The sequence below is a fragment of the Limulus polyphemus genome, unplaced genomic scaffold (assembly GCF_000517525.1).
Source record: "Limulus polyphemus unplaced genomic scaffold, Limulus_polyphemus-2.1.2 Scaffold796, whole genome shotgun sequence".
Lineage (NCBI taxonomy): Eukaryota > Metazoa > Arthropoda > Merostomata > Xiphosura > Limulidae > Limulus > Limulus polyphemus.
The window spans coordinates 245,225-258,898 of record NW_013666406.1 but is presented as its reverse complement, the minus strand read 5'-3'; the positions used below and the strand labels follow the sequence as shown (position 1 = coordinate 258,898).

General features: G+C 30.5%; 1 protein-coding gene across 7 annotated transcripts in view; it reads left to right on the top strand.

The window, feature by feature from the left end:
• Positions 1-13,674, top strand: part of LOC106460563 (pre-piRNA 3'-exonuclease trimmer-like) — an 84,857-nt gene that overhangs the window by 11,740 nt on the left and 59,443 nt on the right. For all 7 annotated transcript variants that reach the window (XM_022387315.1, XM_022387313.1, XM_022387314.1 and 4 more), the window contains exons 6-12: positions 329-404; positions 3,405-3,452; positions 4,065-4,159; positions 8,676-8,779; positions 8,983-9,062; positions 10,900-10,970; positions 11,984-12,044. In XM_022387315.1, the coding sequence (XP_022243023.1) occupies positions 329-404; positions 3,405-3,452; positions 4,065-4,159; positions 8,676-8,779; positions 8,983-9,062; positions 10,900-10,970; positions 11,984-12,044 (535 nt within the window). The remainder of the gene's footprint in view (positions 1-328; positions 405-3,404; positions 3,453-4,064; positions 4,160-8,675; positions 8,780-8,982; positions 9,063-10,899; positions 10,971-11,983; positions 12,045-13,674) is intronic.

Below are 13,674 nucleotides of genomic sequence, written 5' to 3'. Positions count from 1 at the left end.
CACTATAATTTATCAAGCTTAGTAACATTAGTAATGAGCATCAGTCTCAAGATGCTAGTATTAAGTTGAGGGGGGGGGGGGTTCTAGGATTTAAAGACCTGACAGGGCCATTAGTAATGAGCATCAGTTTTAATTCACTAGTATTAAGTTAGGGGTTTAAAGACCTGGTGGCTCCAGTGGTAAAGAGCATGTCTCAAGACATTAGTGTGAGTTAGGAGTCCAACATACAAGTGTTAATTTGGGCAGATTTCTTTTCACCTATTTCAGGTCATACAATATTATTATTTCCATCACATGTATTTTAATTATTTATATTTCATTTCCTTAGCTATGTTGCTCACACCTTTGTCTTCTACTTAAGACCCCATTCATTTGGGATTCTGAACAAACGGTTATGGTGGCAGGTAAGTTTACTATGTTTTTATCTATTAACAAGTGAATCTTTTTCATTGGCTTTGTGTTTATTTATTCCCATTTAAAGCAATATACCAAAAATACTTTTCTAGAAGTTGTACTCTGTACAGTTGTTGAAAGCTTTGATTTTGTGATACCTTACTATCATAATCAAGAATATTAATTTAATGTATATATGTTTTTGTACAATTGATAAATGACTACATTTTTAATTATTTTTTATTTTGTTTAAAAAAATGAGGAGGTTTAGAACTGTACATGATTCATATTCTAAAAGGAAGTAGTTTCAGTTTTAAAAAAAAAGTCAATTATTTAAAATCATGAGTGATTAGTACTATTTAATGGATATTGCAGTGTAAAATAAATTTAGTAAACATTTGCCACCAAACAATATTCTCTTCAGAAATAGACATTTTGTTTTTAATAATAGGAATTTTCTTTTAAGTATTATTTCAAGGTGGTGGCTGTTTGTTTCTGATAAAGAATACTTGAGTTACAACTTAAAGTTAGCCTCAAAATGTGTAAAGGCTTGAATATTCACTAAAATATTTTTATTTGTTTCTGCACTTGGGAAGGGTTGAGCATGGATTAGTGGGCTACAACTTGGAAGGATAGAGGACCAATTCCATGACATGCTGCTGAATGTGCTCTGCAGTTTTAACTGTTGCTTTTTAAAGTGATAAGTAATCTTGCTGTTTGGTTAAGAATAGGCTCTCGGGTAGTGGGTGCTGCTGTGTGGTAGCCTACCTTGTGTAGAAGCAGCTCAAATCTAGTGACAGCTATATAAGGTGTCATTCAGGTTAAAAATACCAAAGTACTTGAGAAATGTTTGAGGGTTGGGTTTCACTTTAGGTTCTGTTTGTTACAATCATAGAAAGGTATATGGTTTGATTTACTTTTTTTAAATAAAGTAAATTACTTCTATGTGCACAGGTGAGAGTCAAAGTGTGAATGCTGTGGCTTTTTAGTCTCATTAAAAATTTAATTAAACTTCTTTACTATATCGACAAACTTGATATCAAAATGTAATTGATAAATCAAATCTTAATATTATGAAAGTTTCAATTTCAAAAGAAAATATTTAAAGAAATTTTCCTCCTTCATTTGTCTGTATCATGTGACACATTTTGCACATGAATTACACATATTTGATTTGATGTTCTGAGTTTAACACAAATTGCTCATTTATGGTATAGATATTACTGAGGCATAGTCTCATTTTACAGCCTCTGGTTTTCTTGATTTATGGAGATAAAAGCCAGAAAGTCAAACTCACTTGCTATGCCTTCTGTGTTACATCCTGTCTTTCACAAAATGTCAGTAATTCTTTCTGACATTAACTGTTGGATTATTTATAACCAATACAAAGAGAAGATTTGAATTTACCAAATTCTGTTTAAGGCTAACTTGTTCTGATGAAAGTGTTTGAACTTGAGATAAAAACCAAAAAGTGAATCCCACTTGCCATGCCTCCTGTCATATCCTGTCTTTCACAAAATGTCAGTAATTCTCACTGACATTAGCTGTTGGATTATTTATAACCAATAGAAAGAGAAGATTTTAATTTACCAATTTGTGTATAAGGATTATTGGGCCTACAGATTTGTTGTTGCTATCAACTAGTTCAGATTGACCAGGTAAGTGAATTATTTTAATGCATTTATAGCTAAGTTAGAAAGCCAGATAAATTATAATAGTTAGAGTACATTGCATTGTTTATACATATTATTATTTTATTTTCTAAGTTGCATATCTGAAATAAATAAGTTATCTTATATACTACTACCATCATTACAATAAATTAGGGCTGAGTTTATCAAAGCCGAGAGCAAAAAAACAAGGCCAGACATAAGTAGAAAAGTTCTTGTTTTATATGTATATTTTTTATTTAATGTTACTTGAATAAATAAAATGCAAAAATCAGAAACCTGTTAGGTTAGATAAAACAAAATGGAAAAAAAAGTTAAATAAAAAATTTATCAGCGAAGTCTACACAGGAGCTGCTCATGAATTATATAATTCATTTAAATAACTTGAGCTTTGTTTTATATGTATATTTTTTATTTAATGTTACTTGAGTAAATAAAATGCAAAAATCAGAAACCTGTTAGGTTAGATAAAACAAAATGAAAAAAAGTTAAATAAAAAACTTATCGGCGAGGTCTACACAGGAGCTGCTCATGAATTATATAATTCATTTAAATAACTTGAGCTGGGCATTTGCCACTTGATTTTGCTTTTTTACACAGATTTAGTAGTTAGATTAGGTTCAGAGAGCAATAAAATGAAATGGAAATGGTTGCAAAAAAAGATAGAGGACTAAAGATTTAAGGATAAATAACTAATTGTGTTATAATCTGCAGTCATTAGAGAAAGAAAAAAAAGGGTAATTTAGATTTACTTCATATTTTTACTTATTGATTACAATGTTGATGAGATAAACTTAGCTCATATGGTGTTAGGGTGGAAATAATAATAGATAAAATATATAGTTTTAACAAAAAAACCTGATATTTATTTAGGAGGGTCTAGAGGTTATGCAAATGAAATTTTAAAACTATGATGAAAAAAATAATTTTTATTCTTAACTTTAAAATCACCTTGCAATCGGATTAGTCAGTTTGTGGCAGACTGACTAAAGTAAATTCAGAGACAAATCTTTCATAAAACTTCTTTATTCAAAATTTCGATTTTCTCTATACAACATACTTTTAATGTTTCCTAAGAGCTTAGCAAATTTTGTAAAGATACACAAAGTAAATTTGGAATTTTAGTAAACATTAAGTCTCCAATACAAGCTTAGTCCAGTGGACCAACTTTGTTTACATAGCGTTAATCAAAACTGTTCACTTTAATCAACTTTTGGTTTCATACACTCTTTATGATAACATTTTTGTAAAAAGAAAATGGAACAGATGTATCCCAACAACTTTTCTCAATCCTGACTGGCAAAATTGTTTAAATGTTTATAATTTTCTTTCCCTTTATAGGCTTCAAGTTTGGAGTTTTTGTGTCATAATCACTTTGACTTTAACAAGGTAAGAGGATAACATATAATTTTATTAACATTTAGATTTATTTTTTTCTGGGCCCGTCATGGCCAGGTGGTTAGGGTGCTCGACTCGCAATCTAAGGGTCATGGGTTTGAATCCCCGTACCACCAAACATGTTCGCCCTTTTAGCTGTGGGGGCATTATAATGTGACAGTCAGTCCCACTATTTGTTAATGAAAGAGTAGCCCAAGAGTTGGCAGTGGGTGGTAATGACTAGCTGCCTTCCCTCTACTCTTACACTGCTAAATTAGGGACAGCTAGCGCAGATAGCCCTCGTGTAACTTTGCACGAAATTCGAAACAAACAAACAAATTTACTTTTCCCAAACTTAAAAAGCCAAGATGAAAAGCTTTACAAGAAACTTATAGAAAATATAAAAGTAATGTACCAACTTGAAAATGTTTTTATATAAAGTTTATAAAAGCAAAAAAAAATGTATATCAAAGTCATATATATAAGAATTTCTTTAGTCATCAATATGTATTTACCTATAAAGCTTTTGTCATCTGTAAATTCTCTTTCTTTTTGTTCACTCTCTCTGTAGGTTTCTTTTGCATCATAATATATTCTTGTGTTCTATTTTGTATCAATTGACAGTTTGCCTATGATGGAATATCGTATTTAAATGAAGAAGAAGAAATGATTGTTAAAAGTGAGCTGACCAATAGATCGTTGTTGATGGCCCTAGACAGGTACTTGTCAACTAGACGATATAATGTATAGTTAATTGTAACACTGTAGATTGTCCTTAAAAAACTTTCCTTAACATATGCTTGATTCATTTTGCCTTTTTGGACTGTAAAATGTGTAAACTGTCAAAAGTCTTGATATTGGAGAAACTAGTTTCAACAAATGTTCCTCTTAAATCTCATGTTATCTTCTGGCAGAAAAGCTAGTCAACAACAAATTTTGCTGTACTAATTTCATTAATTAAAATTTTTGCATATAATTTGTTACACAGAAAACCAAAATTACAACCAATTTTATCAATAGGGGTAATAATAAATTGTTCTCGAATTTCTCTAATTTTAATTTTAAAGATGTTGAAAGAAATATCTACCTTATATTTAGATAAGTTCGAGGTTTTTAACCATTTTTTAATGGAATTAATAAAATGTAGTTTTATTTTTAAAAAAACATGGAGGATAATGATATTTTTTACTGTTTTTACTACTGTAATCATCAATATGTCTTGCAAATCTTTTTCTAAAATCAATTTTAAGTCCTTATCTTTTATAATCTCTAAATTACCAGTAACAATATGGTATGAAAAGAATCTATAAAATCACTATTGATACAGTTGCAAGGTAAATTATCTTTATGTTAATGTTATTTTATATCTAAATATTAAGGGTAACTGCCTTTCCAAAAGTGGCTCTAGACAGCAAAAGGCAGTGGGAGTTGAGACTTTGTGGGTTCTTGTACTCAACTCCTAACCCTTAACCCTCATCATCACACCTGGAGTCCACATGTACCCCATCGACTTTCTTGGTTGTATATCTTTTTACATAATAATTTCAAATTTATATCCATTCTTGTAACTGTCAAGCAGAAATACTGGATCAGTATAACACTATTGTTTTCAAAACAGGCAGATGGAGTATGAAGCTATCATCTAATATTTACCCAGGGTCCACGCGGACCCCATACTATCATTGACCATCACTGTACATGCAATTTGCCCAAAGCATGTGAAACAAATTTCTAAACATTTCACTATATAGGCTGTTGTGGAGGATAATCCATCAAAGTAGTACAGTATCATCTCATCTGTTTGCTTATAACATCATTGTGGTAAGCATGTACAACAAGTGTTCTCTGTGATGACTGCTTATAATGCCCTATTTCATAGAAACCTTGTTTGATAACTGCTGTAAATAACCTGATTATTGGGTTTACAATCCATAGCCTACTATAAGGATATGTTTGTGTTGGGGTCTGGTCAGACACAAGGTGACCCACAATGTACACTTTTTTTTGAGCTGAAGTTTGTAGTATTGTGGTAATCTCATCATATATTGATGAATAATGACATGAATATAGGAGTATAATAAAAGTTTGGCATTTTTTTTGATGCACTGTTTGTATAAGGAATGGTTTAATACTACTTATACGTATATTGGAAACAATGTAATTTTGTAATATCTTGATTTGTTAACATCTTTCCTATAGAGTCTAGAATAAGGGTATAATGCAAATGGTTTTTAGAATTTCAATCAAGAGATTACTATAATAGTAATTTTATGCTGGAGTCTGGTTGGACCCCAGGTGTTCAATAACATAACTTTCCAAAGTTGTGCTGATGATGTTAACTGATTCTCCATAGTTGTCTGATAGATGGAATATACTCAATGCATTTGGGAGCTACTGTCATAGACATTTTCTGCTATGAGATGATGATAAGGATTGTTAATGAAAAGCATTTTTTTGTTTTTTTTAGTCTCATTGTTAACATTATTGATTTCTATTAATTTCATTATTGTTATGTAGTGGTGAGTTGATTGATTGCCTGCTGATAATTAAGGTATCTTATAGCATTATAACTATTTATATATATATAAATAGTTATAATGCTATATATAAGACACACAAACACACACATATGAAAGCTTAAGCACTAAAGACTGTATTTAGCAATGTCTATCCAAGTGCTGTTTTAATGTACTTTAAAATGTTGTTTCATAATTCTACTACTGTTTTTTCATTGGATACCTCTTACTGAATACTGCTGTTTTTGGGACAAGGATGTCTAACTGAATACTGTTGACTACAAGATACTACTGTTTACTGAGTATTGTTGATTGCTGAATACTTTTGTTTACTGAGCACTGTTGAGGATAGGGCACTGTTGTTTACTGGGTATTATTGATTGCTGTATACTGTTGTTTACTGAGTACTGTTGACTACAGGATACTGCTGTTTAATGAGTATTGTTCATGGGCTGGGTTGAATTGACCAAGCACTTTACCACTTTGTACTCTTTTTTTTTTAGTTTTGATATGACTAACTTTTAATATAGTATGTGTATCTTCACAAAATTTGGCAGACTTTTAGTAAACATTACGAGTCTTTTTATATACAAAAAATCTGATTTTTTTAGTGAAGTATTTTAATGAGCTAAAATACTATTTGTCTGTGAATATATCTAGTCCTTTTTTTGACCAATCTGAGTGCAAAGTGATTTTCATGCTAAGATTAAAATTACTTTTCTTCACCTCCAAAATCTCAAATTTCATTTTTGTAATCTCTAAAACCTCCTAAATACATTTCAAACGTTTCTTTTTACTAAAATTTTATTTTTTATCTGTTATTTTCTCTACCCTTATTTTATACAAGGTTGGTCAATTTCATTGATCTAGTAACCACCAAAAAAATCTAAATTACCCTTTTTTATTTCTAGAATGACTTTTAACATGAAACTACATTTGTTTATCCTAAGTAGCTTTAAACTTGCAACAGTATACACATATTTATACTTAAGTTTTATTGATTTATTGCCCTTTGAACTATGCTTAACCACTATTCGCACCATTATAAGTTGTAAGTTATTTGGGGAATGTGCAGCTCACATTACACTATTGAATTACGTAACTCATGAGCTGCTCGCATGCGAGCCTCATGAAAAAATCGTATTATTATTATGTATTTTACCTTAACCGACCTAAAAGAGTTTCCTGTTTTTATTTTAGTTACTTTTATAATAATAAATAAAGAATACATATTAAAAGCAAAAAATAAAGTACTTACCTGGGCCTTTCTTCTTTTTTTTTTTTTTTTTTTTTTTTTTTGTCGACTGTCAATATCACTTAACCCTACTTTTTTTATACCAATGGTAGTACTGCACTAAATAATTTTTATTTAATTACATAATGCACCAGAGAACATAGAATAATAACATGCAAAAAGCAGACAATGTCCCATAACTATCACAGTTTTTCTGGCTTTCTAACTATACAACAAGAACCGTTACAAATTCATCCAAGCTAGTCAATATGTTTTCTGTAGGAATAAAGCTTGTACTGGAAGAGAAACTGACAATTATGTGTACAAAAAACAATGTAATATAATACATCATTTGATAGATGAAAACCTTGGCTTTCTATTGATTATAAATAATACAGTATTAAGCGTAAAAGAGAATTATTAACAAATCCTGAAAGAGAGGATGTGACAGGTGGGTGTGGCAAGATGGTTCTAATTTTCTATATGATGACTGTGTAACCAAACAAGGTAGAAGGCTATAAAAATTAGGCTTTGTCTGAGCAATGAAACTATTATAATGAGTAATTTCTGTAGTTATTGGGGGGTGGATAAAATAGAGAAGAGGACATATCTAGAGAAAATGTGTCATGTGTGTCACGCTAGGTGAAATTAAGAACTTAAAACTTGTATATTATTAAAATATGGATTATTATCTATGATTTTATGCTATACTAATTGGTATAACATAAACAAAAAGTAGTTTAATTTCATTTTGAATGCAATCCACTAAAAATCTTATGGTGTGCAGTAAAGGATGCCTGTGGCAAGAGGGTTAATGAGTATTGTTGATTGATGAATACTGTATTTTACTGAGTATTGTTGATTGGTGAATACTGTTGTTGACTGAGTATTGTTGGTTAATGAATACTGTTGTTTACTGAGTACTTTTGATTGCAGGATACTTTTAATTGCTGAATACTTATGGAGTAATGTTGATTGCAGGAGATACTGCTGTTTACTGAACACTGATGAATAGTTATTTAGTAGTGTTTATTACAGGAGATACTGTTGTTTACTGAATACTGATGACCACAGGACCCTTTTTACTGAGTACTCTTGATTCTTAAATATTTTGCCTATTTGATGCTTTTGCTTGCAGGATAACACTGTTTACTTAAACACCATTGATTACTGAAGACTTTTGTCAATTGGAACTATGTTTTTTTATAAGAAACATTTACAATATTACTCTCTAAAGTTTAAATTTCAACTAAAAAGCTACTCCACTGGTCTATAATAAAATAAATCTTTTATATGATAGAACAAGATATAGTTATAGGAGTTATACCATTGACTTGTAAAATGAATATGTTGTATGATAGAGATATAGATATAAGCTACTTCTTGGACCTATAAGTTTGGAAAATAAACACCTTATATGATATGCACACACATATAACAGCTAATCTATCGACCTGCAAGTTTTCAGTATTTTTTTTATGATAGAGATATAGATGAATCGAGCCTGCAGCATCATTGTTCCCAGGTGTCAGCATGGTTAAGTACAGCAAAACAAGGTGAAAGACTTATCCTGCAGAAAGAAATGAAAGGTACCTTTATTTTTATTATTTGTGTGTGTGTAGCAACTGTAGCATTTGTTGTTAATATAATTTATTTCTTTATATAATTAAATATGTAGATATTCAAAACTTGTATATAGTAGAGTTATGTAACTTTGACGTCAGAATATTTATTTAAAGAAAAGGAAGTTTGTATCAAAAGTTTGTAAGATGTCAATTTTTTTCATTTCCAGGAGTTAGTGGGTATATTTTGCTTAGCGAAATACGACAAAAGTTTGCATCAGTGTGGGCTTATGTTTCGGATGACTTGACGGTTAGTATTTATAAATCAGGAATAATTTTAGAAATGTTATAACCTTGTATGAAATGAAATTGAGTGTAAGAATTTAGAAATAAAAGATGAAATATACATGTTAATATTTTTTAGCAAGGTTTAGTTACCTTCTGTTCATCTTGATGAGCCCCTTTTGTGAAGTTCAAAGTTTACAAGAAATGATTTATATGCCAGAGTATGTTATAGATCTGGAATTACAGATTTTTACTGTGTTCATAAAAATAATCATTAAGTCACTAAAAAATTGTGGAGTTACAGGTCATTTTATTTAGGAATTTAATTTTTATTATAGAAATGTCTGGATAAACATTATTTCTTGAAAAATTAAATAAAGTTTTTCAAATGGATCTTGTTTGATAATACTTTGACTATATAATTTGACAAAAAGTTTTGCCATCAAGTTCAGAATTGATACAATGAGGTATATTTTTATTTGCAGTATGATATCACATTTCTTTAGAATTTAAGTTAACTGGATATTGTAAGGCTTAGTGGCTGATCTAAGAATTATAAACAGGAATTTCTGGTTTTATTTGAAGATTTTAGCATTTCAATGCTAGTTGCAAGTTATACTAGTTAAATTGTCTATTGATCTTTTAACATTGTCAATATTGTTTGTTACTGAAAACTCAGTAACAATGATGGGCCCGGTATAGCCAGGTGGTTAGGGCGCTCGACTCGCAATCTGAGGGTCACAGGTTCGAATCCCCGTCACACCAAACATGCTCGCCCTTTCAGCCGTGGGGGCATTATAATGTGACAGTCAGTCCCACTATTTGTTAATAAAAAAGTAGCCCAAGAGTTGGCGGTGGGTGGTAATGACTAGCTGCCTTCCCTCTAGTCTTACACTGCTAAATTAGGGATGGCTAGCGCAGATAGCCCTCGTGTAGCTTTGCGCAAAATTCAAAACAAACAAAATTAACAATGATAAGCTCACAACTCATAAAAAGTTTGTTCCAAACAAATGAAAACATATCCTGTTGGATGCTTTTGCTTGCAGGATACCACTGTTTACCTAAACATCATTGATTACTGAAGACATTTGTCTACTGGAACTATGCTTTTTATAAGAAACTTTCTTATTCTGTGAATGGTAGTGCTTTAAAATTATATTGCAATGATAATATGTTTATTTGATATATATAACATAACATAATATTTTGGAACAACATGGGACCTATTGGTTCATCTTGGCTGTTCCATCCTCAAAACTAAATTAAACTTGTCCAATTAAAAAGTTTTTATTTTAGGGAAACAAAAATATTTAATATACTGCCTTTTGTTTTTGTTGAAGATAAACATAAATCCTATTTAAGAATATGTATTTAAGCATTTTTGTATATATCTTATGTATACTAAAAATACTTTCAGATTTTTGATCATATTTTAAATGTAACTGCAGTTAGTTTTCAATTTTTATCCCCCCAAAGCAGAGCAGGGTATATTGATTTATCCCTGTCTGTCCATCCTGATCTTGTGGACAGGATATTTCAAGAGTGGATGGATGGATTTTGAACATATTTATACAACAGGTACTACATACAAAGTTTTAGACTTGATTAACTTTCGAAGGTCAAGGTCAAAGTGGGGCATAGGTGTTTCATAAACAGAATTTGCATTTGTTTAAATTCGTCACTGGTTGTATTTCCTTTTCTACAATTTTTCATTACTTGTTACTTCTTTTCACTTTATGAATTAACCTATTTCAGTTGTTTTAAAATTTTTGTAATCATCAAAGTTTGTACTTTCATGTTTTTCTGGTGTTTTGAATTGTGCTTTCTTCAACCTGGGTTTTGTTGATTTTTCTCTAGAGCAGTTGATTGTGGAAAAAGTTAGCAAAGAGAAAAGAAATGAACTTGTAACTTCAGCTGGGAGTGAGGAAGATAAGTAAGTGTGGTAGTTTGATTCTGGTTCTGTTTATTTCTTTCAATGATGTATTTCTTTGTAGCTATAACATGCTCTGAGCATGATTTCAGTGCTCCATGTTTTTAGATAGGTCACTAAGATCAACCTTGGTAGACAACTTAGTCATTTATTAGTGATGATAAGTGACATGATATCTATTATGAGTTCAAATTATCTTCAAATTCTGGTGAATCCCTGAAAAAAAAATGTTAAATAGAATAAAATAATGAAATGCTTTCAAGTTTTTCAGAGAAATAAACAATTTAAGATTATAACAACAACACAAACATTTCAGGTTTGGAGAAGAATGTTTACTGTTGATGTTTGTTGTTTTAGGCAGTCATGATGACATGGCATGAAGTGTTTCATAATTAGCTACTTGGAGCAGTTCTGGTGTTTACTTGGTTCATGCTCTGAATGACCTGAAGAAATACACTACTAGAGCTATTTACTTTGCTCTGTTGTGAAGAAGTAACTTGGAGCAATTTCTGTGTTTAATCAGGTCATGCTCTAAATGACCTGCAGAAATATGCTGATAGAGCTATTTACTTGGCTCTGTTGTGAAAAAGTTACTTGGAGTACTTCTGGTGCTTACTTAGATCATATTCTGAATGTTCTTATTACAGCTATTTACTTTGCTCCGTCACAAACAGCTCTGATGCTATTTAAGTCATGCTCTGAATGACCTGAAAGAATATGCTGATAGAGCTATTTACTTGGCTCTGTTGTGATGCTCTGGTTGATGTAAAGAAATACACTACTAGAGATATTTACTTGGCTCTCTTTTAAATAAAATTAATTTCATATAGCAGTTATTGTTCTCTTTGTTAAAGAAGTATGTGAATTAATTTCACTTTAAAGTATGATAAATATTTTTTTCCAGATGAACTCTTTCTGTGACTATTTAAATTCTGTTTCAAACATGTATAATTGTGAAATGAAAAGCTTTGAACTGCCTTGTATATGTTTTTTAAGTATGTATATTATTTTTTCAGAATGTTGAATAAATTGCTGGGTTTTACCAGGGTTTTTCGTCTGTTAAAAGATGCAAAGAAGGTAGGGTTTGTTTTTAACTTTTCTGCCCACTTAGCTATTCATGAATGGTAGTACTTTAAACTTGGAAATACTGAATGAAATTCTGTTATGTAGAAGTTTTGATAGAGTACAGACAAAATGAATGTTATCATTATGTATCTTAAGATGAAAGGTCAGTCATTATCAACTGTACCTTTATTTACCTTTGATAAATTAAAGGTGAATATGACACTAAATAGAAAAATAAATTTTTTTAAATGAGGATTATTTTCTGGCATCTGAATATCTACACTGATTTTATAGTTTAAATACCACAAAGAAAACTTCATTACATTTTAGAAAAGAAACTGAAAAAATCAGGCATAACACTTCAAGAATAGAAAACCCAAGATGAAAATATTTGTTAGACTATTTTGAAAACTATATTTATATAATTCATACTCTCCATTTTAAAAAAAAGTCTTATTTAAGTTCAAGATTACAACTAATTTACTGCATTTGTTTTTTATTTATTTAATTTTTTATCAAAAATCTAAAATGGTTGCAAGTTATTGCTCAAGGCTGCAGATCAGAAGGTCCATAGTTCACATCATAAAGTTGTTAAATGTGCTTTGCACTTTCAGCTGTGGATGCATTATTAGAGGAATAGTTAATGCCATTCTTCTGTTCAAAATCAGATAAAGCCCTTGGGATGGTGGGTGCTGCTGATTTGGTTGCCTTACTTCCAGTCAGTTGTTCAAAATTAAGGATTTCTTTGCCTGAACTCAAGGAGTCTCAGTTTGAAACATACTGTACACCATACTTTGAAGTGTATCTTCTTGGCAAAGGCTGAGGATCACATGGAAATTCCAAATATCTAATGTTCAACATTTAGTTTTGTAATTCAAGAATTAAAAATTAACAAAAAATAAAAAAATATGCAGTTAGTCAGTGATGTGCTCTTCTGTTTAAATCTATCTCAGTATGTGTGTTAAAGCATCAAACTTAAAAGCAGGTAGTAAGGATTTACAAAGTACTTTTAAAAAATAGAACGAGGTGTTAAAGTATTTGTTAATTTTATGTTTTGTGGAATTACATTCAAAATATAATTTATTTACCAAAGGGGGGCTGAAGGCTACCTGTTTTAACTGCTCACACCACTATACAGTAGTGTGTTGTCTGTCAGACAGTCAGTAGACACTGAAATGACATTACATAAAGGATGCATAATATTACAATTTGTACTATTGTGACACCAGTAACGTGTGCACATGCCATGAATCACAAGAAGAATTATGCACTGTGTAGGCTACAACACAGCATGACACAAACTTCAAAAGCAAGAAATAAAAATATTTGTTACTCTTAATTTTGGTTTTATTTACTTTTGAAATGGAACACTTTCAGGGACTCTGGAAATATGTCTAGTTAGTATTTATAATTTAGCAAATATATGAATGTGAAATGATTAATACTTTTTGTTACATTTTTAGTTGAACCAGTATACTTTATATTATGTAACCAAACAGTGGCTCTAAAAGTAATGCATAGTGTGTATTTTGTGATAATTGTTTTAGTATAGCTTAGTTTTTCTTCATATTTAATAGAAAAAGTACTGTCATTAACTTTTTCACTCTCATGTTTATAGGTAAACAACTCACTGAGTTCCAGA